We start from the raw sequence: 27,975 nt of genomic DNA on the forward strand, positions 1-27,975 counted from the left end.
CTTTTATTGATTACAAAACTAAAAAAAATATGACCGCTGTAAATCAAATTGTTTATACTTGTACTGATGAAATGTAAAACAAATTTAATGTCGAATTCACAATTTGATATTGTTTATCTTAAATTTATTAATCATAATCATTTGTATGTTGATGTACATGTAAACTTATATTTAAATATCATTTTAATGATCATAATGTACCTATTTTAAAGTATCGATTAATTTTTTCAAAATTTGGTGAATGAAATAGGTAAAAGTACATTAAAACAGTAATTTGATAAACTTAAGGCAGTGTAATCATTGTAAATATTTGTGAAGTAATATTTAATGATTCTACAATAATAAGGTTACACAAAATCACTACACTTGCGGAGAATGTCATTCTTTGACAACAAAATTTTAACCCAAATTTGAAACGTAATGCTATGAAAAGAAAAAATATTTAGAGAATAAAGATTTTTGTAAATGACCCAATTTCACGTTAATTATAGTCATAACCAGAACCAACTCTTTTGTTTCTGTTGATTTGAAAATTGACGAAGTTAAAGAACTGTTTAAATTTTTCAAAACAAAGAGTACTATAGTATTTCATTTCACAAGTACCAACCTATATTTTAGGAGAATTGTTTATTCCTTACAGAAATGTAGGGAGAAGTTTGACATCAGGGAAAGTGTCAATATTTGATACGATATTGTCTTCAGGAATGATGATACACACGGATTTAACCTTAATTAATATTGGATTAACTCTAACCTTGTGACCCAATTAGAACCGTTGTGTAGAGGATCATTTTAATTTTTAAGATAAATGTAGGCAGACGGTTTGAAGATTATTTTGGCATTAATTTGACAGAGTTATTAACTAATTACAAGTAACCAATTAATTGTAATATCAACACTAAAAGTAATAAACATCGGTTGTAATTTTCAATGCACAGTAGGCTACAATGTACATGTAGCATCACCCCGTATTTATAGCCATAAAAGATAAGACAATCAATCACAACAGTGCTTAACTGAGACTGTGGAAACGCCTTCAAATTAAATGATTATCATTTTAATGTGTCTGGTGTTAATTAACACGATCGTGAACTCAGAATACAGGGCAACTTTAACTCTTTCGGAGAAAATTCCGGCGAAGTTACCGATCATAAAGCGAGTATTTCGCCAATGTTGATGATCGAGACTATCAAAATGATTGTAAAACGAAAAAGATGTGGGTCTTCTAAAAACGAATTTGGATAAAATCAGGTTTCTGTAAAAAAAAGAATATTTTCAATGTGTTAAAAAAACAATTCAGTCGGCGGGATTTAATTGGGTCGGTCGCGTTAGGAGAAACAAATATATATTTTTAGTTTTTGCCTAGATGTTTAATTTTTAAATGATACAGGTGTATATCAAACGATAGTTGTAGATTTTTTCTGACTTTGGTTCTCTAATTCATTATGACATTTGTATATTGTTATAAATAAATAAGGCAAACCGGAGTTTGGACTGATCACGTGTTGATATTTACAACAACAATATTAAGTAAACAATCATGGAATATCATTGGTCCGACGTTTTTGGGTTCTGTGTTTGATATTCATATTAGCATTCACTTCATTGAAATCGAACAACCAATCGATGGGTAATATGATAATCAACAGACAAAATTTAAGCACGACCCAACAAGCAAATTGAAACGGTGTTAGTATAACGATGATATTGAAGATCTGACACAGGTTCATTTCGTCTAAGAAAAAGTCTGCTTTAGAGATGACACCACCTTTCCACTGTATTTCCATTTTTAAGACGCATAGTTTTATGATTTATGATGCTCCAAAAACTTTAACCAGGTCCAGAAGCCGATGCTGGGGTATAGCATTAACTTCCCCCAATTTCGTCACTGTGAGCTAGAATGATCTTTGAATATGAATGAGATAAAAGATTTTTAAGATTTCTTAAAATATGTTATGCATATTGAAAAATTCCTGTTAAGTTCGCGAGAGTTATCTTTCCTGCGGCATTGTCAAAGTTATACAGCATCCTCATAGACGGACACAAAATCAAAGTCGCCGGATGTAACCAATGACTTTATTTCGCGGTAAAATCTTGGGAGCGTCATTTTAATACCGTGGGTTCTCACTTTCTTTCAGGACGCCGATAACTGAGCATTGAAAATTTTCAAAGCGATCTTTAAACCACCTCCACCCCTCCACCTTCCTTTTTCATGAACATGTGTATAAAAAAAGAAAATTGTTGTGCATTTTCTATTTTTATTAAGCATGGCGCTTTCAGACCACAAGGATTATGTTTTGCATAAATTATCTAATCAATCACATCATTAATTACATCAGTAATGGGAGTTATGGATTGTTTTAGTTGTAAAATATTATGACATAAAGAATCAAATATTCATAATTTTATGATTTAAAACACTTAATACCAAACGTATAAATAAAGGCTGTAAAAACAACTGTATTAACAAATATTTATATATTTTTGAAATTATGTTTTGCTTATCAATAGGAAATACGTGAACATACTGGAGTATCTTCAAATTACATCATGTATATCCTTTTAAACTAGAGTAACGTACATTTCATACGAAAATATCGAACATATCATTGACATTTTCACTCTAAAGGAAATGATTAACAGTGAAAGTATTGAATTTGTTTACAGAAAATATGGCCAAATCAAGAGCCAAAACCCTTGGGAAAGTCTAGAAGATTATTTTTAATCGATAATGAACTTTGCGAAAAAAAATTCGATAATCTTTAGGTAACGGACATTTTTTTTTCAAGTTGATTCAAAAACAGTTTAAATATGTTACTCTGAGCTAATATGGTTTTGTTGATGTTTAAGTTGCTATTTCTATTATAAATATTTCATTTTTTTGAAGAAACAAAAAGTTTAATACAGAATTTAAAGGGGCATGTTCACGATTTTGGTCAAATTCTATTTTTCTGTTTTCATTATTTACAATGCTTAAGGAAAGCATTTCTACTGATCAAATGAAATTTGATGGTCAGTTGTAAAGTTATAAGCAATATAGAGGGCTCACAATTCTTTGTCATGTAAACAAGGCTCGTGTCCTGTTGTTGTTTACATGTAGTTCAATATACCAGTAAAAAATCTTTTTCAAGCTGATTTGTCTATCTTCTTATTCATTTAAAGCATAAATAAACAGTTCCTCATGTTTAACACATTCATTAGGTCTGAAATTGGAGTTTTCACTTCAACATTCAAAATGTAAACAAAAGCTTTGTTTACATAGCAAAGAATTGCAAGCTCTGTAACTTGCTTATAACTCAACGAATGACACTCAATTTTTAGGTGCCTATTGAAAATGCTTTACTGAAGCATTGTGAACATTAAAATCAGAAAAATAATTTTTGACTAAAATCGTGACCAAGTCCCTTTAATTAAATTTAATACATTAAATGCACAACGAAAATTACAACACTGGTCTCTGTTATATTACAAACAATATGTTGGGTTTTTTTAATAGATGTCTTTGTAATAATTAATATGAAGTGTACTACATTTCCAATAACAAATTGAACTTATTTTTAAATTTATGTATCTAAACTTATTTCTGTGCAATATTTCATACACAAATAAACATAAAATCGATATATATCCATTAATATCAATATTAGTATCAATATTAATTGAAAATGGGATTAGTGTCAGTCACTGTATTTCTAAGATGAACATAAATACTATGCAAGATGACCTTTTAGATATGTTTATAATTTTGAAATAACAATTGTTAATTCTGCAATGTTCGTTACAATAGAGGTACTATCTTTAATCTCTGTTTGAAAGATTTATCAATGCTTTTTATTTTGTTTAAACTGTTAGATGTTTTGGTGTTAGTTAAATGAATAAAATTTGAGCAAACTTGTAGTTTTAGTCTCTGTCTATCAAATATGAAATAGTTTGTATGATTAGATTATATGACATACCATTTGATTTGGTAAACGACATATCCGAGTCGTTTCTTTTAGCTGACAGTAGATAGAAATTGATTGGAAATATCAGCAAAAGCTTAATACTGGTTTGCAGGTATTTAATGTACTTCATATAAAAAATAAAATTTATTCGGATCCTTTTTTTTATGTCTCTTTGAAGCATCTACAAGCCACAGGTGGATTAGTAACGGATATTTCCTGGCACTTAAGTCACAGAAAAATGGTCAATATTTAAACTGAGCTCACAAAAATACGCTTTCTTCGATGTTAAAAAAATTGAGAAAAATAAACCTTATATATTAATCTTTTGAAGAAACAATATTCCACCAATGAGGACTCTGTTTCATTTTTCTTTCAATATCCACTTTTATTTGCACTTATTTATTGAGTTTGAGTGATAACACATAGTGAAGGTGTTAGAAAAGATTCCATTTCATTGTTTGAACGTTAATCATTAACGTGCAATATGTTCCAAAAACAAATAAATTGATTTAGTGTATTTCTGAATGTACCTTTTTTATCTACATACATATGTGCAAGATATTTGATTTACTTAAAATGCATTTAAATATATATTACATAAACCAGTTCTCAATAAAGGCCCAATCTTAGGGATAAACCTTTATATAAGCCTATCAGTATTGAAAATTTAACTGAAACAACCAAACCTGGATTACTTTAAACACATAATTTTTATAAATTTAATGAACAATACAAATTTTTATACCAAATGTAGATGGTATGTTTCTAATTGAAAAGTTCAAACTATATGCATTGTATGTATTCATGAAAATATCATGTTTAAGTTACATCATCGTCAAACCTTAGTTCCTACTTTTAATATTTGATTTTCTTTACATTGCCTTTGTGACATTCACACACAAACAGATTGTCATTATTGTCCACACATAAACCAAAAGGATCCTCCAGATTACAGTTATCAATGTAACGGAGAAACTGTCCATCCTGATCCAGAATGTGGATACAATGGTTGTTGCCGTCTACTGTCAGGATACGACTCTGACTGTCTGTTGTGATGCCATAGGGTTCAAATGGTTTTTTCTTGGTAACTGAGGGATTACCGGTGTATCTCCATCTGAGTTTCCCGTTCTTATTAACCACCACTACTGCACCAGCCTCACAGTCAGCTACACAGATGTCATGGTTTCTGTTCTCTGTGATGTATTTCATGTTGTGATTTTCTGAGTACAAAGGTTTAGATTCATCATGAAATTGAATTGTTTGTTTCTCTGTAGATCCCGAGTAACGGACAACTTTGGATTGAGCTGCATCATCACTGCCCATAGTAACCAGGAGATCACCAGTAGAGGTGACACAAAGCTTATTAGGCTTCCATGCCCGTAATCTAATTAATTCTATTTTGTGTCCATTCTTTATCTTATTCACCGTATTTGATTTATCATCAGTGTATAGAAGATCCCCATCACTGTCTACTGCTAGATCTCGAGGCCAGTTCCCTGGTGTGTTTGTTTGATGCAGTGAACCATCTATGTTGAAACATTTGATTTCTTTGGTTATTCCACTCGTCCAGATTTTGTTTTCATTTAGACATGTCACATTAATAATATTTGGCTGCCCAGTCTTTATTGTGGCGACAAGCTCCGGTTCATCCAGTAGTTTTTTGACTGAAGTGTTTGGTTGGTTAATTGATGAGAGGCTTTCTTCGATAGCTGAAGATAATGGGGTGAACTGCCCAAACAAACTTTCAAGCTGCTCACGGTCTATTAAATTTGGAATAAATGTTGGCAGTGTTACCTTGATTTGGGATGGCAACTTGCTGAATTCTCTGAGCTTAGAGTTGTATTCAATGGTTGGAGTTATTTCTCTAGATTCCTTGATTTCACTCATAGCCAGTAATGTTTTATTCACAAGAGACTGTATTTGTTTTATTTCTTCCAAGTGTTTCTGTAAAATATGTCTGTGTCTCTCTTTTATCTCGCCGATTTCGGTTTTCATTTTGTTGATGATGATGTCTATTTCTCTGTGCCATTGCTCTCCTTGTTTGGAAATTTCTGTTGCAAGATTTTGATATCCTCCGTCGAGGTTGTCAATCTGATTGTCCAAGTCAAGTGCAATTTCTTCATATTTAGGCGAAATAAGATTCTGTAACTTCTCTGCATCGTTTTCAATAACTTCTTTCTTTGTCTTGTAACCTTCTAAAACTTCTACAAATATATGGCCTCTGTGTTGTTCAGACGCAGTACAAGAAGAGCAAACAAAAATGTTATCACAATTCTTGCACTGGTGTTCACAGTTTTTTGGTGTATGCGTTATGCATTTTGGGTAAATCAAGGTTGATTTTCGATCCTGGAATCGGACTATTTTATGTGTTTCATATTCGTCTGAGATATGTTCTCCTATACAGGGCCTGCACAGGTTGACATGACAAAAGTCACAGTAACTCTGTGCTATGGCGGTCTCACAAAGGTCACATCGATGAACATCCTGAGCAGTAGAGCGAGGGTCCATGTTTGTTCTTAAAAATTAATTTTCAGTATACTTGTCAAAACAAAATAAGTTACGAATACGTATATGTACTATAAATCAAAGCTCTTATATAAAACATTAAAACGAAAGTACATTATTTAATTTATATTTTGGTTTGGATAATCAAACACAGTCTCACGCTTCGTTATTTTTAAAAAGAAAATAAAGAATAGAAATACATTCTGAGATCAGAAATATCATTACAAAATCATATTTACCTAAAAGTAAAATTAAGGATATAAATACATTCTGAGATCAGAAATATCATAAAAATCATATATTTACCTGACCAGACAATTTCGTTGTCAAAACATGGCTGGGCGTGTCACCTGACAATAGATATATTTACAATAAGAGTTACTTCCCGTGTCCCACTATTATAGTATTCTTGTATAGATACGAGTTGCAGTTCTTAAGGAGTAAGGGGTAAATAGAATGTCATTAAAATAATAGAAATGATCCAATTCAATGCTCTCCGATGGGGGGGGGGGGGGGGGGTGGTGCTCATGGACACCTCGGTAGACACCTCGTCGGCCCATGTAGAAGACACGTACCTCGGCGCAATGACAATTTTCTTAAAAATATAATAATATTCTTGTACAGAAACGAATTGTAGTTCTTTAGGGGAAAGGGTAAAATCTGTATCCAAGATAAAATATGCTATCCTAAATAACATTAAAATAACAGAAATGATTGAATGCTATGGAAGGGGGGGGGGGGGGCTCGTGGACATCTCGGTAGACAGACATCTCGGCCAAACGACACCTCGGCCCACAAAAGACAGCTCGGCCCCGGCAGATCCGCCCATGTAAAAGACGCCTCGGCCCAATGACAATTTTCGGTTGTAACATAATTATATCTCTTTGTACAACAATACTGTATAACAAACATGGACAGTTAATTTCCAACAACACACTGCATGTGAAGGGAATACATGTGGGGCGGGAAAGTAGATGCAATTGCAAAAATACTTATTTATTGATTTAATAGTAATTATTTGCTTGAATGATAATGCAACTTAATTAATTTTTATTTCGTATGAAATATCAGTAATTTTTGTACTACTTAAAAAGAACATTTGTACTGACTTGCTGACCATAATTGCGTAACGGTTTCTGCCTTTATTCTGTTTTTGACATATGACTAAACATATCTTCTCAAAGTACGATAGGAATTATACACTCTAATTAAAATTAGATGTTAGATCCGCTCGCTTACTCGCTACACATCTAATTTTAATTAGATTGGGAATTATAGATTTTTAAGTAATTGAAATATTTTCTTAAAATCTTAAAAAAGACCTAAGAAAAAATAGTTTAGTCATTAACTAAGAGGTCAAAAAATGCCTTTAAAAATTACAGTTCTTTCATGGGATGGTATGGTCAATCCATTTTTAATGAAGTTCCTCTACATATTTACCCCCTCCCCCCAAAAATAATAAACATTCTTAACTAAATATTTGTCCCACTAATTTCCCCCACGCATACTGCAGATAGGAATTCAGAAGATCAAACATCACCTCTTTCAACGCCGCTCAAATAAACACAGATCCACCTAATAAATTTGATTTCAAATTTTGTTTTTCACTTTTATCTTCTTGGGTTTCTTTTTTCTTTAGGGGAAGCGGAGGATGTGCAAAATTAACAGGGTGACGGTGCGACAGCCTTGTATAATTGTACTGTCAATGTATATATGATTATGTTAATTATTAAACATAAATCACAATACATAACTGTACCTTAAACTCTCTTTCCAAGTAGTGTTATGAAAAAAAAATCAATCCAATAAATTTTTGGCAATGTATTTTAATGAAACAGTTTAACAAATCAGTTTTGGAGGTCATATACGTGTATGTTCATGTGGAAAATTTGTAGTGAAACAAACAGTTTACAGGTAAGTATTCTTTGAAAATTGTTTGGCACATATAATAAATATCAAAGATACATTTTGGGACTCTTTTGACAAACAAACAGGTACAGTTAATGTACATAAACACAAAGAAACCCACTAAACTGCATGAAATATACATTTTAAAACAAGTCTTAAAAGTTCAAATTTGAACACACTTTTGAAATTATAAAGTTGCATTACAAAGCAAGATGATATGCTAAATTTTTTCCCCTCACAACAAAATAAGACTTCAATTAAGTTAAAATAAAGTCTTGAATGAAACATAGAAACTTCCTCCACCAGATACAAGTAAGAGGTCACCAAAGCAGTATTGCACCAGTTGTAAAGATCCATTCCTGTGGTCAAGCAGTCAAGTTGTCTTATCACTTAGTTTAGCCTTTGATTACCGCAATAGGACGTAGCTTTATGGCCTTTTTGCTAATGCCTGCCATGTGACCTGCAACGAATATGAAATGAAATTATATTAAATACAAAATCTCAGAGTCAGATACAACATATTTTAGATATCATGATATCAACTGACATCTACAAATATTTAGTTGTGACTACTGCCTATACTTACAAGTATCTACAACATCTGTAACATTTTTGTAAGATTCAGGTGCCTGTGAAAAAGCAAAAATTGAAAATGAAAGTTATGAAGAGAATAGGAATAAATTGATATATGTGGCATGTAATATGCAAAAAACCCAATGTTACCTTTAATACCACCTCCAATCTAAAACCTTCTCAAGCCTTTTTGACATTTAGAAAATCACTTTTAAATGTTCAATCATGTAGTAATCATATGATAAACCATTTTTATAAACATCATAATAGATACATGTATTGTGTAATTTTTGATCTCTTGAGACTAGTTAAACTTCTTTAAATCCAATGGTATGTGTAAAACTCTATCATAATACAAAGGTACCTGTAATACCTGACTCTGCTTTAGGCCAAAACTTCAATTTGATAACATTCAGTATAATACATACAAGTTGTTTTTTAGATTCTAACATAATTGTCCATAATTTTTTAGGAAGTACCTTTGCTAGCTAAGACTCTCGACATAAATAGGGGAAAAGATTGAAAGGAAAAAAAAACTTTTGATAGAAAAAATGTGAGTGCTTGGACTGTAATCATACCTCCTCCATGACCAGCTTGGGTGAAGCCACTCTGATACTGATTCCTTTCTCCTCCAAAGCTGACAGGACCTCTGTGTAGTCCAGATTACGCCGAGACTTGGCTCGAGATAAAGCTCGACCCTTTAGAAAATATTTTTTAAAAATCCAAATTTGAGTGTATAGTTCTGAAATTGAAATACATGTAATCTACCAATGTTTGACCATATTCAGTATACTATTTTTTCGGACTGCACTTGATAATGTTACATGTTTTAAATAACAAGAATGTAGCTATACACTTACAGCTCCGGGACACGTGGTTCCGTACGTCTCCTCCATTCCCTGCTGTGTACCAGTCAGCACGAAGCTACACGTTCCCATGGTTCCCCCAATCAAAACAGGCTGTCCAGTCAGCTGATCATTTAAAAATAAGATGTTAATAATTCTACTGCATTATACCTTAATTGCTGAACTAGCTTAAAGTACATTAATTTGAAAAATATAGGTATCAATTAAACACAGAAAAGGTAACAGGAGTAAATAGTAATAGATTTTGGGTGGTAGCAAAAGAATATCAAATTTTATCATATTAAGAATGTCTTTTATAATTGTGTTTTTAACTCTTATTTGAATAAATCAGTTAGATGCTAATTTAAATATGAAATATTTCATAAAGAAACACAAGATAGCACTGATGACTTATTCCTCATAGAAGATAAAAATATATAACCATTGATCACTTCCTTACCTGATAATCTACAGGAATAAGGGGGTGATGGGGAGGGAAGGCCCGAGTGAATCCCTTCCTGTGAACCAGTAAAGCCTTATGTTTCCCATCCACTAATTGCTCCTCCACTTTGGCACTGTTGTGTGACACGTCATAAATCATAAACATGTCAAGGTCGTCTGGGGTACTGTCAAACATCTTTGCAAAGACCTTAGAGAAAAAATGGAAACACTTTCAGTTGAAATGACCACTCCGAAAATGAATCTGAACCATGCATTTCTTGTTTTGAAAAAGCACTTGCCATGGTTTGATTAATAGTTGTGGGCAGGCATCATAGGTGTTTGAAACACACAGATTTAAAAAAAATTCATAAAAATCTTGGCTATTCCAATAACATGTTTGCCTCAAACTTTACTTGGATAAACAATTGGTTTCATCGATTTCCACTAAACAATAATATCTGCAAAAATTGGATGTCAGCACATAATAAAGGAATCACAGTACCTGTCTACAGAGGAAGGTCATGCTGGAGCGGTTGACCCATGCATAGTTAGCGGCGGCAGCCATTCCTTTGAGGTAGTCTTGACCCTCCGGGGAGTAAATCTTGGCACAGGCCAGTTGTCTGTCACTAACGTTAATGTTGTCACGCTTCATTGCCTTCTCCATAGCAACCAGAGTGTCTTTAAAACGGTAAGTATACAAGAAATTAAATGATTACTTTAATAATACAATGTCTCGAGTGGGGATAATATACCAGTTTCTCAAAACAGTACTCAGTGGTAAAACAAGATTAGATAAACGGCCATAGAATATAAACCAAATCATGCGTGACAAGAAATTCAAAAGTCAATTTAACCCTGTATTTAATGGCATTTGACTAGTGACATTATTTATTGACCTTCCCTCGTAAATTCATGTACTTCTTGTGTTCAAAAGTTTATAAATACCAGACCAGTTCATCAAAACCTGAGTAGATCTGTTTGTTTCATTTACAAGACATATATTATATAAATAGTGCCTGTTTGGGAGGTTAACAGTTGAAATTGACACCCTGAGAAAACCATTGTCAACCGACGCGAAGCGGAGGTTGACAATGGTTTTCGAGGGGTGTCGATTTCAACTGTTATCCTCCCAAACAGGCACTATTTATTTTGTTATACTGAATATCTTAATTTTTAAGAAAATTTTACTGCTTTTATATAGGAATAACGTGAATTCTACAGCGAACCGTACGCGCATAATTTTCGCGCATGTAACAATTTTTAATGTTACCCGTTGCTAAGTGTATTCCTAACGCTGAGGGTAATAGAACGGATTATGAACTGCGTATAAACCAATCAGATTTCAGTATTTAACATGAAAGTATAACAATAAAATATATACTTGCATACATTTTTGACAATGAAGAACAAGAACAGTTGACAACAAAGAAAATAAAACCTTTGAAAACGCTTAAAGGGACTGGGACACGATTTGAGATCAACATTTTTATTTTTATTTTTTATGGAAAAAATGGTTTACTGATGCATTTTAAAGGATTGACCAAAATATTAGATGTTAAAGTCAAATTACAAGCGAGATACAGAGGTAAGAATTGATAGTTATGTAAACAAAGCTCGAGTCTTATAGCTGTTTACAAAAAATCTAATGTAGAATTTTACCATTTCTTAGAAAAAATGACATGTAAAAACATTTTAAACTAATTCAGTATCTTAATTTATACCATTATCAACAAAAGAAATATACATTCGATTGAAACTTACCCCAATGAAAGGCATATGTAATCAAAGTACTGAGAGTACTGAAAGACAGGGTCTTGAAAGTTTAAATTTGTAATTGTCCTTGATTTCCTCGAATATGCTTCCAAACTATGAGTTTGAATTAGTTGTTTCAATCTATGTTAATTCGACTTTTTGCAATTGTCGGATACTTTGTCGAAATATTACTCAATCCCGGCCTTCATAATTGTAGAAAATTGACACAGCGGTATTTTATGTAAAATAAGACCTCAAGGAAAAATTCTAAAAATTACTACTAACCGGTAAAATTAAAACATCTACATCAAGGTAGACAATTTAAATAATTAGATTTATTCAATTTTGTGATCCAAGGGAAAATTCTTAAGTCGGACGGCATCCGTTATACAAGGTTTATGAAAACCCCGAAAACTCTCAAACTGCTGAATTAACAAACAAAGTGAACATTTGTATACCGATAACAAACGCAGGCACCTGACATTAGAAATATTTCAAAGTACTCTAACAATAAAAAAGGTTTGTCACGGTCGCCATTTTGATTTTTAGACCGACTTATCTGACACGATTTCTTGCAGCGATTCATGCAAAATTAATAGGTAAAAATAAATTCGTTCGCCATTTACTATTTTTTTGCGTTAACTCGTGCATCACCTACACGAATTACGATACAGCCGTTCCTTTCATTAAAAATCATACTCCGAAAATCAGAGACATAAATAACAGAGATTGGCAACTCCGCCATTAGCGTGTAAATGTTACGGGACCAACCTTACTTTGAGAACTACAAGTGCAACAGCAATCTTGTATAAGTCATTTTTGAACCATTTACACAAACTCTTTATTTAGCTTTTAAATTACTTTTTTAAAACTTATTGACCTTTCACAAAGTAATGATAACGGTAGTGCATTACTTTACTCATGAAATGGCAATGTAATGCATTACTTTAAGAAAATTAAGTAATGGTAATTTAATGCCCTTATTCATGAAGTAATGGTAATGTAATGCATTACATTACTATGTAATTCACCCCAAGCCTGATTCCAACTAAGCCGGAAAACATGAACATTAACATTTAACTTGGTTCTTCAATCGATAAGATTATATAATTATATTATTTAATGTATTGGTCACCCAAAATGTATAATCTATATAGATTTTGCTTGCAATGCATTGTTCAAAATTTAAATTCAGTTTAATTAAAGAGCCAACGAACGAGAAGGCAAATTCAGACTTGTTCTTATTTTGTATGTACAAAATTTCTTTAGAGACGAACAGCATTCATACCGCAAGTAGACTGGAAGCCAATGAAACACATATTTAATATGTAAAACATCTGTGTATAATCCGTCATGATTTTAACTTAATTCGGCTTGCGCATGACGTTCGGTAGCATTCAGGTGAAAGATTGTCAAAATAAAATTCATGACTTTTCAAAAATGGCACTTTGCGTTTGAGAACTTTACTTTCGATTCAACCTTCAACCTCATCTATTGCTTAATGAACTCGTACACCTACTGAATCGTCAACAGCGTTGTGTATTCAGTTACGTTATTCATTCCACAATTGAACCCGAGCAAATTTATTGAACAATTTGTTCATTTTCTAATTAGAATTTGGTTTATACACAGAGAACTCAAAAAGATTTGATTCGTGTTTTTATGATATATATTTACTGAAATGCATGAAAACTTTCTGCACTATTTTCTTACGCATAGACTCAATTCATATGTTCTACGCGTGCCTTCCGGTTTGAGACTTCAAATAAACGGGGTCACGTGACCCCGTCTAAATATGACAATATTCGAGCTTTGTTTACAAAACAAAGAATTATGAACTCTGTATTTTGCTTCTAACTTGATATTTGAGTTTCAAATTTTGACATAGTATTTAAATTTCTATATTCATTAGTATAAACATTGAAAATGGAAAAACAAAATTTGAAAATTTTAAGTCAAATCGTGTCCAAGTCCCTCTAAATCTCCAATACTCTCCCATTAAAAAAATTGACTCGAAAAAACTTAAATACGACCAGACAAAAAGTTTGAAGAGGGTGATATCTTAAAGAAAAAATAACCTGCAGTTGTGAAGCATGCCAGTCCATTAAACTCATTAAACCTTTTCTATCGTTATCACATTACTATATACTAGTATGTACCCCTCCCCCGGAGGGGACAGTTTACGTTAATTTATAGGCAGTTTTCCTGGAGGAGGTGCTATGGGATGTTTTTCATGTATGTAAAAAAGTAGCTTGAAAACGTCTGTCGTCAGGCCTCATCGTTCTACATTTACAACACTTTTAAAGCGTGTTAAGGTGGCATGGGACAATATTGTCAATATTAATGTGGATAAAAATCAAAATAATTTCCCCGGCTTAGAATTTTCAAACTTTACATGATATAATTGACAAAAATTAGGTTTTGAAATTTTTGAAAGGTAAAAAAATTATAAAAGCTCTAGCACTCAATGGGCTCTTTTTATATAGGGGTAGTACGCCCAGACTTAGCACTACGCCGGTGAAAATACGGGACTAGTTTAATCAAAGATGACATGAATTCATAAAAAAATTTAGTCGCCATATTAGTTTTGATCGCTTATCAGCTGTAACTGGAGTTACGCTGCTTTGTTGCTTTGCGATCGAGGCATTCAGGTTGCACGGACTTACTGTATGATAGAACTACACAATGTAGGAATATGCCTACTCCCCCCCCCCCCCCCCCACCTCCCACGGATTAGGAATTTCATGATTTGGATGGGAAAAAATTTTGGTAGGTAAAAGGGATAGGTATACCCCCCCCCCCCCCCCCCCCCGATTAGCATTTTCATGATTTTGGGAAATATGTTTTTTCGCAATATATCTGAGGATAAGTCTAGCCCCCCCCCCCACACTTTCAATTCCGACGCCAGTGCTACATCCAACATAGTAGATAAGTGTGTTGGTAATTCTAAGAATGTATAAACAACACAACCATGCTTTCATCCGTTTTTAAACAAAAACACCCTGTTTCTCAAAGTCCATGTTGTCACTGCACGATCTGCAATGTATGGTTTGTGCATGTGCAATATTGATCTTATTTTCATATGCATCATAAACCTGTACATACCGAAGAAATAGAAATTTTTGCATATGCAGTTGCGGCCTTGTCCCGGACTAAAGTTATAGTCCGAAGTTTACGCCTCTAGTTACGTCGCTTTATGAAATGCAAAATACGCATTGTCTAAGTGTCAGGGTAATTCCCTGGATTAGACTAAAGGTAGACCTAAAATATTAAGGCCTCTTTATGAAACGAGCCCCAGGACCTTTAACTAAATAATGACTTACAGATTCGTGGAGATCACTTTACCGTGAGCTACGCTGTTACATGTAGGTGCTAAGTTTGATGAAGAACAAATACTTCAAATTACACTTATTAATAACTTTATTGGTTTTTTTAATGGAAATATGTCACAATATGGATAAAATACATCAAAACAAACAACATTAGGTCACTATATGTATAAACATACTGACTTTTTATAGCTTTGTCATTACAAATCGATTAAAATGCACCTGATTAAAAATATTAATATAAATTGCATTCATGAATAACATTTTTGTAAAACTTTTGTGTCTATTTTAAGTATTTGATTTTATTTAAATTGCCATTGTCATACTCGCACACAAACAGATTGTCATTTTTGTCCACACATAAACCAAAAGGACCTTCCAGACCACAGTTATCAATGTAGCGGAGAAACTGTCCATTTTGATCCAGAATGTGGATACAATTTTTGAAAAATTCTGATGTCAGAATATGACTCTGGCTGTCTGACGTAATACCATAGGGTATAAATGCTTCGTTTTTGCTAAGTGAGGGATGACCAGTGTATCTCCATCTGAGTTTCCCTTCCTGATTAACGACCACTACTGCACCAGCCGCCCAGTCAGCTACACAGATGTCATGGTTTGTGTTCTCAGTGATGTATTTAATTTCGTTATTATTTGAGTACAGAGGTTTACCTTCATCATCAAACTGAACGGTTTGTTTTTCTGTAGATCCCGCATAACGAACAACTTTGGATTGAGTTCCATCATGAATGTACATGGTAACCAGGAGATCACCAGTAGAGGTGACACACAGCTTATTAGGCCTCCATCCCTGTAATCCGATCAACTCTTCTGTCTGTCCATTCTTTATCTTATTCACTGTATTTGAAATATCATCAGTGTATATAAGATTCCCATCATTGTCTACTGCTATATCTCTAGGCCGGTTCCCTGATCTTGTGGTGTTTGTTTGATGCAGCGAACCATCTATGTTGAAACATTTGATATCTTTTGTCATTCCACTCGTCCAGATTTTGTCTTCATTTAAACATATCACATTAAGTAGAGATGCATGTTCAGTATGTATTGTGGCGACAAGCTTCGGTTTATCCAGTAGTTTTCTGACTGAAGTGTTGGGTTGGTTAATTGACGAGACACTTTCTTCGGTAGCTGAAGATAATGGTGTGATCTGTCCAAAAAAACTTTCCAGCTGGTCACGGTCTATTGGTTTTGGAATAAATGTTGGCAGTGTTACCTTGATTTGGGATGACAACTTGCTGAATTCGCTGATCTTGGAGCTGTATTCAATGGTTGGAGTTACTTCTCTAGATTCCTTGATTTCACGCATAGCCAGTAATGTTTTATTAATAAAAGATTGTATTTGTTTTATTTCTTCCAAGTGTTTCTGTAAAAGATCTCTGTGTTTCTCTTTTATCTCGCCGATTTCAGTTTTCATTTTGTTGATAACGATGTCGATTTCTCTTTGCCATTGCTCCCCTTGTTTGGAAATTTCTGTTGTAAGTTTCTCATATCCTCCATCCAGGTTAGCAATCTGATTATCCAATTCGAGTACAATTTCTTCATATTTAGGCGAAATAAGATTCTGTAACTTCTCTGCATCGTTTTCAATAAATTCTTTCTTTGTCTTGTAAACTTCCAAAACTTCTACAAATATATGGCCTCTATGCTGTTCAGATGCGGTACAAGATGAACAAACAAAAATGTTATCACAATTCTTGCACTGGTGTTCACAGTTTTTTGGTGTATGTGTTATGCATTTTGGATAAATCAAGGTTGATTTTCGATCCTGGAATCGGACTATTTTATGTGTTTCATATTCATCAGATATATGTTCTCCTATACAGGGCCTGCACAGGTTGACATCACAAAAGTCACAGTAACTCTGTACTATGGCGGTCTCACAAAGGTCACATCGGTGAACATCCTGAGCACTAGTGCGAGGATCCATGTTTGCTCTAAAAAAAATTAAGTTCAGTTATCAAAACAAAATAAGTTATAAATAGATATACTATATATCAAAGCCATAATTTAGAACATTAAAACGAAAGTATCTTAATATATTTTTATTTGGATAATCATACACAGCTTAACGCTTCATTATTTTTTTTAGGTAAATTTAAAAAAGAAATACATTTTAGGATCCGAAATATCATAGAAATCACATAAAATGTATTTACCTAATCAAACAAGTTCGTTGTCATAACATGGCTGGGCTACTCACCTGACAATAGATTATATTTACAATTAGATTTACTTCCCGTGTCTCACTGTACAAATATATCTATATTCAGTGCATATTTCTCTTATCATGCGTCGTTCACTTTCATATACTTACATCTACCGAGTACGATTCCCTCTATTTCTTACGGAAACCTATAGTTAATTCATACATGTAGCTCTAAAAATCAGCTATAAAAACTGAGAGGACTGAAATATAAACGCTCAATTAATCTATTGGTCGAAACCACAGCTGCTTGAGGACTGGACCGACCCCCCCCCCCCCCCCCCACACACACACACACCCCAAGTATATAGACCCCCGGTACTTTATTCATTTTTTTTTAATTAAATTATCCTTTTAGGACATATTTCTAATCTTATTTCTGCATAAAATTACCTAAAACAAACATTTTAAAAAAATTAGACCGTCTACATAAATAAAACACGAAGGCTTGTATAATATACACAGAGGGTCTTATTTTTAAAAAAATGTTTGTTTTTGGTAAATTTGGGCAATGAATGAATATATTAGATTAGACACATGTCTTAAAAGGATTATTCAATAAAAAAAAATTAATTAAGTCCCGAGGGTCTATTTACTGGGAAGTGGGGGGGGGGGGGGGGTCGATCATGTCCTCAAGCACCTGTGATCGAAACCTACAGCGACCTAAGAAAAATCACGGACTGTACGAAGTAATTATGATGATGTTAGACAAATTCCAAAAGGAAACGATTTTGCTGTTTCTTTTAGCTACATGTAACGTACTGATGTACATTAACACTAAATTTGTGAAGTTAACTTACTTTTTACGACCAATTTATCAATCGTTTAGGTAAATATATGTAAATAAAAACAATAAAATCCTTTCCTTGATAATTCGCGTGGACATCTCCATCTCGGTAGACAAACATCTCGGCCCAACGGTACCTTGGCCTCTTGGTGTTGACGCCTCGGCCCTGATAGGTCGATCAAAAACTAATAACACTCCGGCCCTTGATAAAGATACCTCGGCACATTGAAAATTTTCGTATGTAATATAAATGTAATACATGTTTGTCTTTGTACAACAATAAAGATCGACATTGCGGGTAAAGTGAGTACGTTGGGGCGGGAAAGTAGACAATGTTTTCTATTAATCTATAAATCTGTTACTGAAACAACTCCACGTTGTTAGTTTTCAAATGGTGTGCATGGAAATATTTTTAATCTCTAAATATACTACGTTTTAGTCATTGACTATGTAGTCACCCCCCTCCTTAAAAAAAATTAACTAAAACGTCGTTCCCCCTTTCTAATTTCCCCCACGCATACTGCAGATTAGAAATCAGAAGATCGAACATATTGCCTTTATCATCGCCTCACAAATGAACACAGATTGCTCTAATAAAATTTGATTTCAAATTTTGGTTTTCAATTTTATCATTTTATGTTTTTCTTTCGTGGGAAGGGGGGGGGGCAAAATTTACAAGGTGACTGTGTGGCGAGCTTGTATTATGTATTTTCAATTTATATATGATTACGTTAATTATTAAACATAAACAACAATACCTTAAACTCTCTGTCGAAGTAGTGTTATGAAAAAAATTAAATCCAATTAATTTTAATGAATAACAAATCAGTTTTTGGAGGTCATATACGTGTATGTTTATGTGGAACAATCAGTTTATATCTAAGAATTCTTTGAAAATTGTTTGGCACATATATTAAATATCAAAGACACATTTTGGGACTCTTTTGACAAAGAAACAGGTACCATAAATGTACATAAACACAAAGAAACCCACCAATGATAAATTGCGTGAAATATGCATTTTAAAACAAGTCTTAAAAGCTCAAATTTGAACACATTTTTGAAGTTATAAAGTTGCATTACAAAGCAAGATGATATGCTATATATTTTCCCCTCACAACACAATAAGACTTCAGATAAGTTAACATAAAGTCTTGAATGAAACATAGAATCTTCCTCCACCAGATACAAGTAAGAGGTCACCAAAGCAGTATTGCACCCGTTGTAAATATCCATTCCTGTGGTCAAGCGGTCAAGTTGTCTAATCACATAGCTTAGCCTTTGATTACCGCAATGGGACGTTGTTTTATGGCCTTTTGGCTAATGCGTCCATGTGACATGCAAACGAATATGAAATAAAATTATATTAAATACAAAATCTTAGAATCAGGAACAACGTATTTTAGATATCGTGATATCAATTGACATCTACAAATATTTAGTTGTGACTACTGCCTATACTTACAAGTATCTACAACATCTGTAACATTTTTGTAAGATTCGGGTGCCTGTGAAAAAGCAAAAGACCCAATGTTACTTTTAATAGCACCTCCAATCTAAAACCTTCTTAAGCCTTTTTTACATTTAGAAAATCACTTTTAAATGTTCAATCATGTTGTAATCATATGATACTAGTAACCCATTTTTATAAACATCATGATAGATACATGTATTGTGTATTTTTTGTTTATCTCTTGAGACTAGTTAAGGTGGCTCTATACACCCACAGTTTATTCCATTTTTTAACAGAAGACCACAGAACATATACTTATCAAATATTTAAACGATGATAAGGATACTATAGGTATTTTAAAAGAATTGCTTAATGTTTTTTCGTGTTTTTGTAAAATATTTCTTAAAAAGACAGCTATTAACAACTTGAGAGAATTTTTTTCATACGATGGATATTTCCTTCGGACACATAAAAAATATATAACACTTCTTAACATTCAATAATGTTATTATTGCAATTTTTTAAGTATTTCCCCAAAACATAAGTTTTCATATGTTCTTACTCTGTTGACAAATCATCTGAAAAGGTTGCTTGATGTAATTAGAAAATGTAATAAATGTGACATAAAAAATTGAATGAAAATCACTGCAAATAAACACAACAATTATTTTAAATTTTATTTGGTATGAAAGTTCCTCAGGTAAGGGTTATCGTTCCTCAGTCCAAAGGCCCAAATATCTTGGGGACTTTTCATTTCTGAGTTTAAGAAAATTTCCTAAATATAATGTTGGAATGATAAATACATACATATTTCATTATAGGCCTGTATAAGTGAATATACTGTAAACGTATTATATTTAGCGTGTACGATATTTGGCGGATTATGATTTTTGAACATGATAGCGTTGATTTGATTTAGCGCATTTCTAAATGTAACTATTTAATATCTACTTACATATTTTGCATTTGGCGATGTACTTGATTTAGCGAACGTCGTTTTCCGCCAAAAACGCTAAATAGAATACACAGCCAAATGTAGTAAGTTTACAGTATTCGCTTTAATGCAAAACTAAGTCAAATTAATGTAAATAAATGGGAAAATTGACTAGACCTATAGGATTTATGTATCCCAACCTGATAGAAATTCAAAGCGATATTCCCATCCCCTTAAGGTGTCGATTTTAGTCAGATTTTATATAATACGAACAATTTAGATATTTTTGTAGTTTCATGTGTTCCTACGCCAGAGTTTAATAAAGTCTCGTTCAACCAGGCGCTCGGCTGTCTCCGTAAATCTCCGACAAGCAGAGAGGCTCTCTTGCTTGTCGGAGATTAACGGAGACAGTCGAGCGTCTGGTTGAACGAGACCAGAGTTCGATATCAATAGTGCTTGAATCCATACGATTTTTAGAATTGTTTCGATTACTAATACATAGTTTGAAATCAATCTTTAAATATTACACAACATGATTCATATGGGGTTTCTCGAAATAAAAATGTGTGTAATTGAAATACAGACTAGAAACTAATTGCCATGCGAGCAGGGATGGGGTAATTGAAAAAAGAATTTGTAATTGAGTGTAATTAATTACATTTTTCGAAGTAATTGAAAGTAATTGGTAATTGAGTCTGTCTTCAATTACAAGTAATTGAATGTATTTAAATACATTCAAAAAATATTGTGTATTTTCAATTACTTTTCAATTACATCTTAATTACTTTTCTCCAAGTTTAAGATATAATAAAGGTGTCTTATAATGATAAATAGATTTTATACATGTTTGGCATGGACTTTTGTTTATACAATAATTAAATGTCCCATAATGTTTCATATGTTTATACAGTATGACACACTGCCCAGAGCAATAGGTAAAGATCTAATTTTGTGGAGGTGTGAACTCCTCCAATACCCAAGAACCCCAATTGATTTTAGACTAAACTGAACTGATTTTAGACTTAAGGGAATCAAAATATCTCATTCTTGTGAATTATAGCAATTATTATTTATATACTGATATGCTGTACTGCCAAAAGTTGTACTTTCTCAATAAACATAGTTTTAATATGTGAATAAAATTAATTCACTATAGAGAAAATATTATTCAGAACTAAAAATGAACTCAATGGTACTAAATGAATTTAATGTTAAAGAAAATTTCCAAGAAATCTGATCTGATCTGAACTATACAACCTTTAAAAAAATAACCGTACATAAAGCCTTGTATATCTTAATGTCGTTAATATATGTACATGTATATGTTCTCAAGATTAAAAAAAATAAAACTAAAGTAATTGAAATGTAATTAATTACATTTATCAAAGTTATTGAGAGTAATTAATTACATTTTAATAAATCAATGTAATTGTAATTGCAAGTAATTGATAAAATTGCCAATGTATTTGAAAGTAATTAATTACTTTTCAAACTAATTGACCCCAACTCTGCATGCGAGATAAGTTGATTTTAAAATAAATGATAATCGATAAAATCAACTCCCGTCAGTACTTCAGTACTTTGATTTAATCCCGTGCTTACACGACCATAAAGAGAAAACTAGTATTTTTGTGTTGGGACAAACAATAATTCCACTTTTCTCATTTTAAACGGATTTATTCACGTTTGAACACCTTGATTTTCAAAAGTTCATATTTCCGTTAAAGAAATATGTTGAAATCGTGTAAATATTCGATATTTGGCAAATTAGTGGTGTAAGCGTCACTGCGGTGCTTTTGCAAGCAATAAAATGCTTTCTATGGTGATTCATGCGGGATATGAAGGTAACGACATTGCAGAAAATACACATAACCCACATTAGGGGGTTTTATTGTTCATATTTACAAATGTACATCTTTCTTTTAAAAAAATAAAGAATTTATCCTAAAGAGTAAGAAAAAGTAACTTAAATGTTATAAATGTACATCAGTAAGAAAAAAAGCCAAGTCGTCTTGTATGGGAATTTGAGTCTGACATCATGATGGTTTTTCCTTGATTTGTCTTAAGTTGCTGAAGGTTAAAGAAAACTTGTTAGAACTGGATCGTGTAGATTTCAGTCCTTTTTGTTTCTGTATTTTTGTGAATTTCAGTCACTTTGTGGAAGAAATAGAGGGAATTACATGTATACCTAATGGATGTAAATACAATAACATATTGAACATTCAAAGCACAATCAAAAGATTTACGACAAAATCCTTAGTTTTTAATTATTATATAGTATAGAACTATCGGGACTTTGATTGGAGAGTACTATTTGATTCGGTAAACGCGGCCTCATTTAATGTGCATTGAAGTATATTATAATTGAAATATTTTCACCGGTTTAATTTCGAATTTTCTTTCACAGTATTCAACCAAAAAATACATTTTAGAAAATTTTGGAAAGTTAAAAAAATATATTGTTCTCAACGGGAATCAAACTCATGATCTTCAGGTTTTCCGTGAACCCGCTAACCCACTGCGCTACAGTGTAAATTATCAGTGATGGGAAAGAAACTATTTAAAAAACTATACTTGATTTTATTGTTTATTTCGATAAATAATACGACACAACGTGAAGGTGTCACATATCACATAACTTGTAAGTAATGATTTTTCCAATTATCAAATTAAAGCTATTCATTTCACAATTTTTTTAAAAGAGCGGTCCCAATACAATTCGCCTCAGTTCAAATCAGCCAGTACCGGAATTGCATGCTTCCAGATTTACTTTTTTGCGTACCACGTCATCAAAAAGTGGTGTATAGAGCCACCTTAAACTTCTTTAAATCCAATGGTATATGTAGAATTAAATCATAATACAAAGGTACATGTAATACCTAACTCTGCTTTAGTCCAAAACTTTAATTTGATAACATTCATTATAATACATGATTACAATTTGTTCTTAAAAGACTGCCAAAGTTGCCTAAAAATGTTTTTAGGAAAAAACTATAGATAGCAAAAATGTGAGTGCTTGAACTGTGATCGTACCTCCTCTATGACCAGCTTGGGTGAAGCCACTCTGATACTGATTCCTTTCTCCTCCAAAGCTGACAGGACCTCTGTGTAGTCCAGATTACGCCGAGACTTGGCTCGAGATAAAGCTCGCCCCTTTAGAAAATAGTTTTTTAAAAATCTGAAGTTAAGCATATTCGTATAGTTCTGACATTGAAGTAATCCACTAATTTTGACCATATTCAGTAAATAAATTTTTCACAGATTAAGAACTGCACTTAATAATGTTAAAGACATTTTTTAAGACAACAGGAATGGAGCTGTTCACTTACAGATACGTGGCACGTGGTTCCATAGGTCTCCTCCATTTCCTACTGCGTTCCAGTCAGCACGTAGCTACACGTTCTAATGGTTCCTCCTCATTTAAAAATTAGATGGTAATAACTCTACTGCATTATACCTTATTTGCTGAACTAGCTTGAATTACATTAATTTGAAAAATATAGGTATCATTTAAACACAGAAAGGGTAATATGAGTAAATAGTAATGGATTAAGGGTGGTAGCAAAAGAATATCAAATTTCATAACATTAAAAATGTCTTTTATTGTGTTTTTAAATCTTATTTGAATAAATCAGTTAGATGCTAATTTAGATATGAAATATCTCATGAAGAAACACGAGATAGCACTGTTGACTTATTCCTCATAGAAGTTAAAAATATATAACCATGGACCACTTCCTCACCTGATAATCTACAGGAATAAGGGGGTGATGGGGAGGGAAGGCCCTGGTGGAGCCCTTCCTGTGAACCGGTAAAGTCTTCTGTTTCCCATCCACAAAATGTTCCCCAACATTGGCAATGTTGTGTGACACAACATCTTCGCAAAGGCCTTAAAGAAAAAAATGGAAATACTTTCAGTTCAAATGACCACTCCATAAATAGATCTGAACCATTTCCTGTTTTGAAAAAGCATTTACCATAGTTTGATTAATACTTGTGGACGAGCATCATTTTTCATAGGTGTTTGAAACACACAGTTTCAAAAATGTTTCAGAGAAATTTGGCTCTTCCAATAACATTTTTGCTTCATTCCTTACTTGGATAAACATTTGGTTTACATTGATTGTTCCACTGAACAATAATTGATATCTGCAAAAATTGGTGCTCAGCACATAATAAAGAAATCACAGTACCTGTCTACAGAGGAAGGTCCTGCTGGAGCGGTTTACCAATGCATAGTTGTAGCAGCAGCCATTCCTTTGAGGTAGTCCTGACCCTCCGCGGAGTAAAGCTTGGCACAGGCCATTTGTCTGTCGTTGATGTTAATGTTGTCACGCTCCCTTGCCTTCTCCATGGCAACCAGAGCATCTAGAAAATTGTAATTATAAAAGGTAATGATTGCATTAACAGTAAGTACTCTTCATGATAGTGGCGTTCTAATGAAACTTACCAACTTTTTGTCACCAAAATCTTACTTGGTATATACTAGCTTTATCATGCAATTTTACCTGTATGTGAAACTGTAAATTAAATTTAATGAGCGCAAGAATTCTTTTACATATTCCTTACAATCGAAAACCAAACCAACCCAGTTTGTAACTTTCCATATCTGGATCATTGTTTTCAAAACATATTCTGTACTGAAACAGTACTAGTAATCTAATAACACTTGAAGATTCAAATATTAAATACATGTATACTAGGTAACTGAAACCTGACCAACACTATATCTCTGTGTACCTGTGAAGTATGGTATTTACCTGTTTCTACCTGGTGGCCCAGCCCCCGTCTTCCACAATGGATCATTACACACACCTGTCCCTTACACTCAATGCCCATCTTTTTGGCGGCAAACTTATTGTAGATCTTGTCCACCACCTGTATCCCGGCTTTATGGTTGCCGGTTCCTAGAATTCCCAACTGAAATCGAGATCTCAAACACGTGAAAACAAGGTTGACCATTTAAACAGGTGAAGGTTTGATTTTTCCCACTGACCTAGGTTAGCCCCCTTTTCTTGGCCCGGCTGCTGACCTTCCAAGGGTCGGCCTGCAGTATCCTACCGTACTCCATACAATGTTACTTGTCCTCCGCCCACGCATACCCTGACACAGAAAACACAAGACTGTATTAAGAATTTATGTATCCACGCATACCCTGACACAGAAAACACTAAACTGCATATAAAATTTATATATCCACGCGTACCCTGACACAGAAATATTAGACTGCGTATAGAATTTATGTATCCATGCATACCTTGATACAGACCAATCAATTTATGCCAATGACCAACTCACAGTATGAATCTTGAAATTGTGAAATTAATTTACAGGCATGGACAAGTAACTTAACTGACATTGGCATTCTCATGTGAAATTAACATGAAAAGAGCCGACCCCCGTGGATTTCATGTATTTCATGATTTCATGAGGTTTGGATCGCTTCTATATTGTAACATATAATTTTCTTTTTCAAAATATACCATAGAACATCACTAATCTCGAGATCCTACATACATATATATCATAGTGACCTACATGCATGTATATCATAATGACCTACATGCATGTATATCATACTGACCTACATACACGTATATTATAGTGACCTACATACATGTATATCATTATTACCTACATACATGTATATAATACTGACCTACATACACGTATATTATAGTGACCTACATACATGGATATCATTATGACCTACATGCATGTATATCATTATGACCTACCTGCATGAATATCATACTGACCCCTTTTAAGTGACCAGTCCATGCCCATTTCTAATGCCTCTTCTAAATTCCTGTAAAAAAATTTAAAATATAGATTCAAACTACCTGCAAGTCAACGATTGAATAAAGTATTAACATGAATCGTTGACACGGGTTTTATAACTGGTATTTCGGCTATAAAAATGCTTTTTAAAAATATATTAAAGGGTCATTGTCACAATTTTGGTCAAGTTCTATTTTTACGTTTATATTATTTACAATGCTTTAGAAATGCATTTCTAATGATCATATAAAATTTGAGAGTCATTCGGAGAGTTATAAGCAAGATACGGCTCGCAATTGTTTGTCATGTAAACAAGGCTCGTGCCCTGTTTTTGTTTACAAAGGTTCAATATACCAGTAAAAAATCTTTTTTTAGCTTATTTGTCTATCTTTTTATTTGTTTTAAGCATATTAGGTAAACAGTTCCTAACGTTTAACACATTCGTTTTAGGTTTAAAACTGAAATTTTCACTTTAACGTTTAAAATGTAAATAAACGCTTTGTTTAAATAGCGAACAAATTCAAACAATAATTTGTAACCCACTTATAACTTATAACTTATAACTTATAACAAATGACACTCAAATTTCGAGTACCTATTAAAACTGCCTTTCTGGTGCATTGTAAAAATTAAAATCTGAAGAATAATTTTTGACCAAAATCGTGACCATGCCCATTTAAAATGTAGGGAAATATTGAACATCTAACACCCGTTCATTTCGTCTAAGCAAAAGTCTGCTTTAGAGATGACACCACCTTTCCACTGTATTTCCATTTTTAAGATGTTCAGTTTTATGATTTATGATGCTTCAAAAACTTTAACCAGGTCCAGAACCCATAATTTCGTCACAGTGACCTAGAATGATCTCTGAATATGAATGAGATAAAAGTATTTAAAAAGATTTCCACATTAAATGTGCCTTTAAACACGCATAATTCAGCATTGTAACACATCAGATATCCTTGTAAAACACAATGTAAAACACTAGGTGAAGGTGTTAGGAAAGATTTCATTTCATTGCTTGAACGTTAATCATCTGCAATTTAACGTGCAATATATTCAAAAAACAAATAAATATATTTAGTGTTTTTCTGAATGTACATTTTTATATTTACATACATATGTGCATGATTTTTGATTTACATAAAATGCATTTTAATATATATTACATAAATCAGTTTTCACTTCTCAATAAAGGCCTAATCTTAGGGATAAACCTTTTTATAAAAAAAAAAACAAAAAAACTTATTAATATTGAAAAGTCAATTGAAACAACCAAACCTGGATGCCTTTAAACACACCAATTTTTATTAAATGAACAATACAACTTTTAATGAATAGAATAGAAATACATCCTGAGATCAGAAATATCATAAAAATCATATATTTACCTAATCAGACAATTTCGTTGTCAAAACATGGCTGGGCGTGTCACATGACAATAGATATATTTACAATAAGAATTACTTCCCGTGTCCCACAATTATAGTATTCTTGTA

General features: G+C 32.9%; 3 protein-coding genes across 6 annotated transcripts; all 3 read right to left on the minus strand.

Annotated features, from left to right (window-relative positions):
- Positions 1 to 4,335: 4,335 nt before the first annotated feature.
- Positions 4,336 to 27,960, minus strand: LOC105332552 (E3 ubiquitin-protein ligase Midline-1-like). 4 transcript variants are annotated; one of them, XM_066081810.1, is made up of 2 exons: positions 27,868 to 27,928; positions 4,336 to 6,459 (listed from the first exon to the last, which is right to left on the minus strand). In XM_066081810.1, exon 2 carries the CDS (start codon positions 6,450 to 6,452, stop codon positions 4,800 to 4,802), a length of 1,653 nt encoding a protein of 550 aa, XP_065937882.1. In that variant the 5' UTR covers positions 6,453 to 6,459; positions 27,868 to 27,928; the 3' UTR covers positions 4,336 to 4,799. The 4 variants fall into 4 exon arrangements, with proteins under 4 accessions (XP_065937882.1, XP_065937883.1, XP_065937881.1 ...); XM_066081811.1 differs by lacking the exon at positions 27,868 to 27,928 and adding an exon at positions 6,756 to 6,837; XM_066081809.1 differs by lacking the exon at positions 4,336 to 6,459 and adding an exon at positions 15,411 to 17,252 and having other exon boundaries at positions 27,868 to 27,960.
- Positions 8,753 to 10,880, minus strand: LOC117683070 (RNA-splicing ligase RtcB homolog). The gene is made up of 6 exons (XM_066083291.1): positions 10,719 to 10,880; positions 10,236 to 10,424; positions 9,791 to 9,901; positions 9,509 to 9,628; positions 8,944 to 8,986; positions 8,753 to 8,817 (listed from the first exon to the last, which is right to left on the minus strand). Exons 1-6 carry the CDS (start codon positions 10,878 to 10,880, stop codon positions 8,753 to 8,755), a joined length of 690 nt encoding a protein of 229 aa, XP_065939363.1.
- On the minus strand, positions 23,485 to 25,766 carry LOC117683071 (RNA-splicing ligase RtcB homolog). The gene is made up of 6 exons (XM_066083292.1): positions 25,728 to 25,766; positions 25,456 to 25,615; positions 24,925 to 25,063; positions 24,793 to 24,826; positions 23,729 to 23,848; positions 23,485 to 23,517 (listed from the first exon to the last, which is right to left on the minus strand). Exons 1-6 carry the CDS (start codon positions 25,764 to 25,766, stop codon positions 23,485 to 23,487), a joined length of 525 nt encoding a protein of 174 aa, XP_065939364.1.
- Positions 27,961 to 27,975: the final 15 nt, after the last annotated feature.

The sequence above is a fragment of the Magallana gigas genome, chromosome 4 (assembly GCF_963853765.1).
Source record: "Magallana gigas chromosome 4, xbMagGiga1.1, whole genome shotgun sequence".
Taxonomy (NCBI): domain Eukaryota; kingdom Metazoa; phylum Mollusca; class Bivalvia; order Ostreida; family Ostreidae; genus Magallana; species Magallana gigas.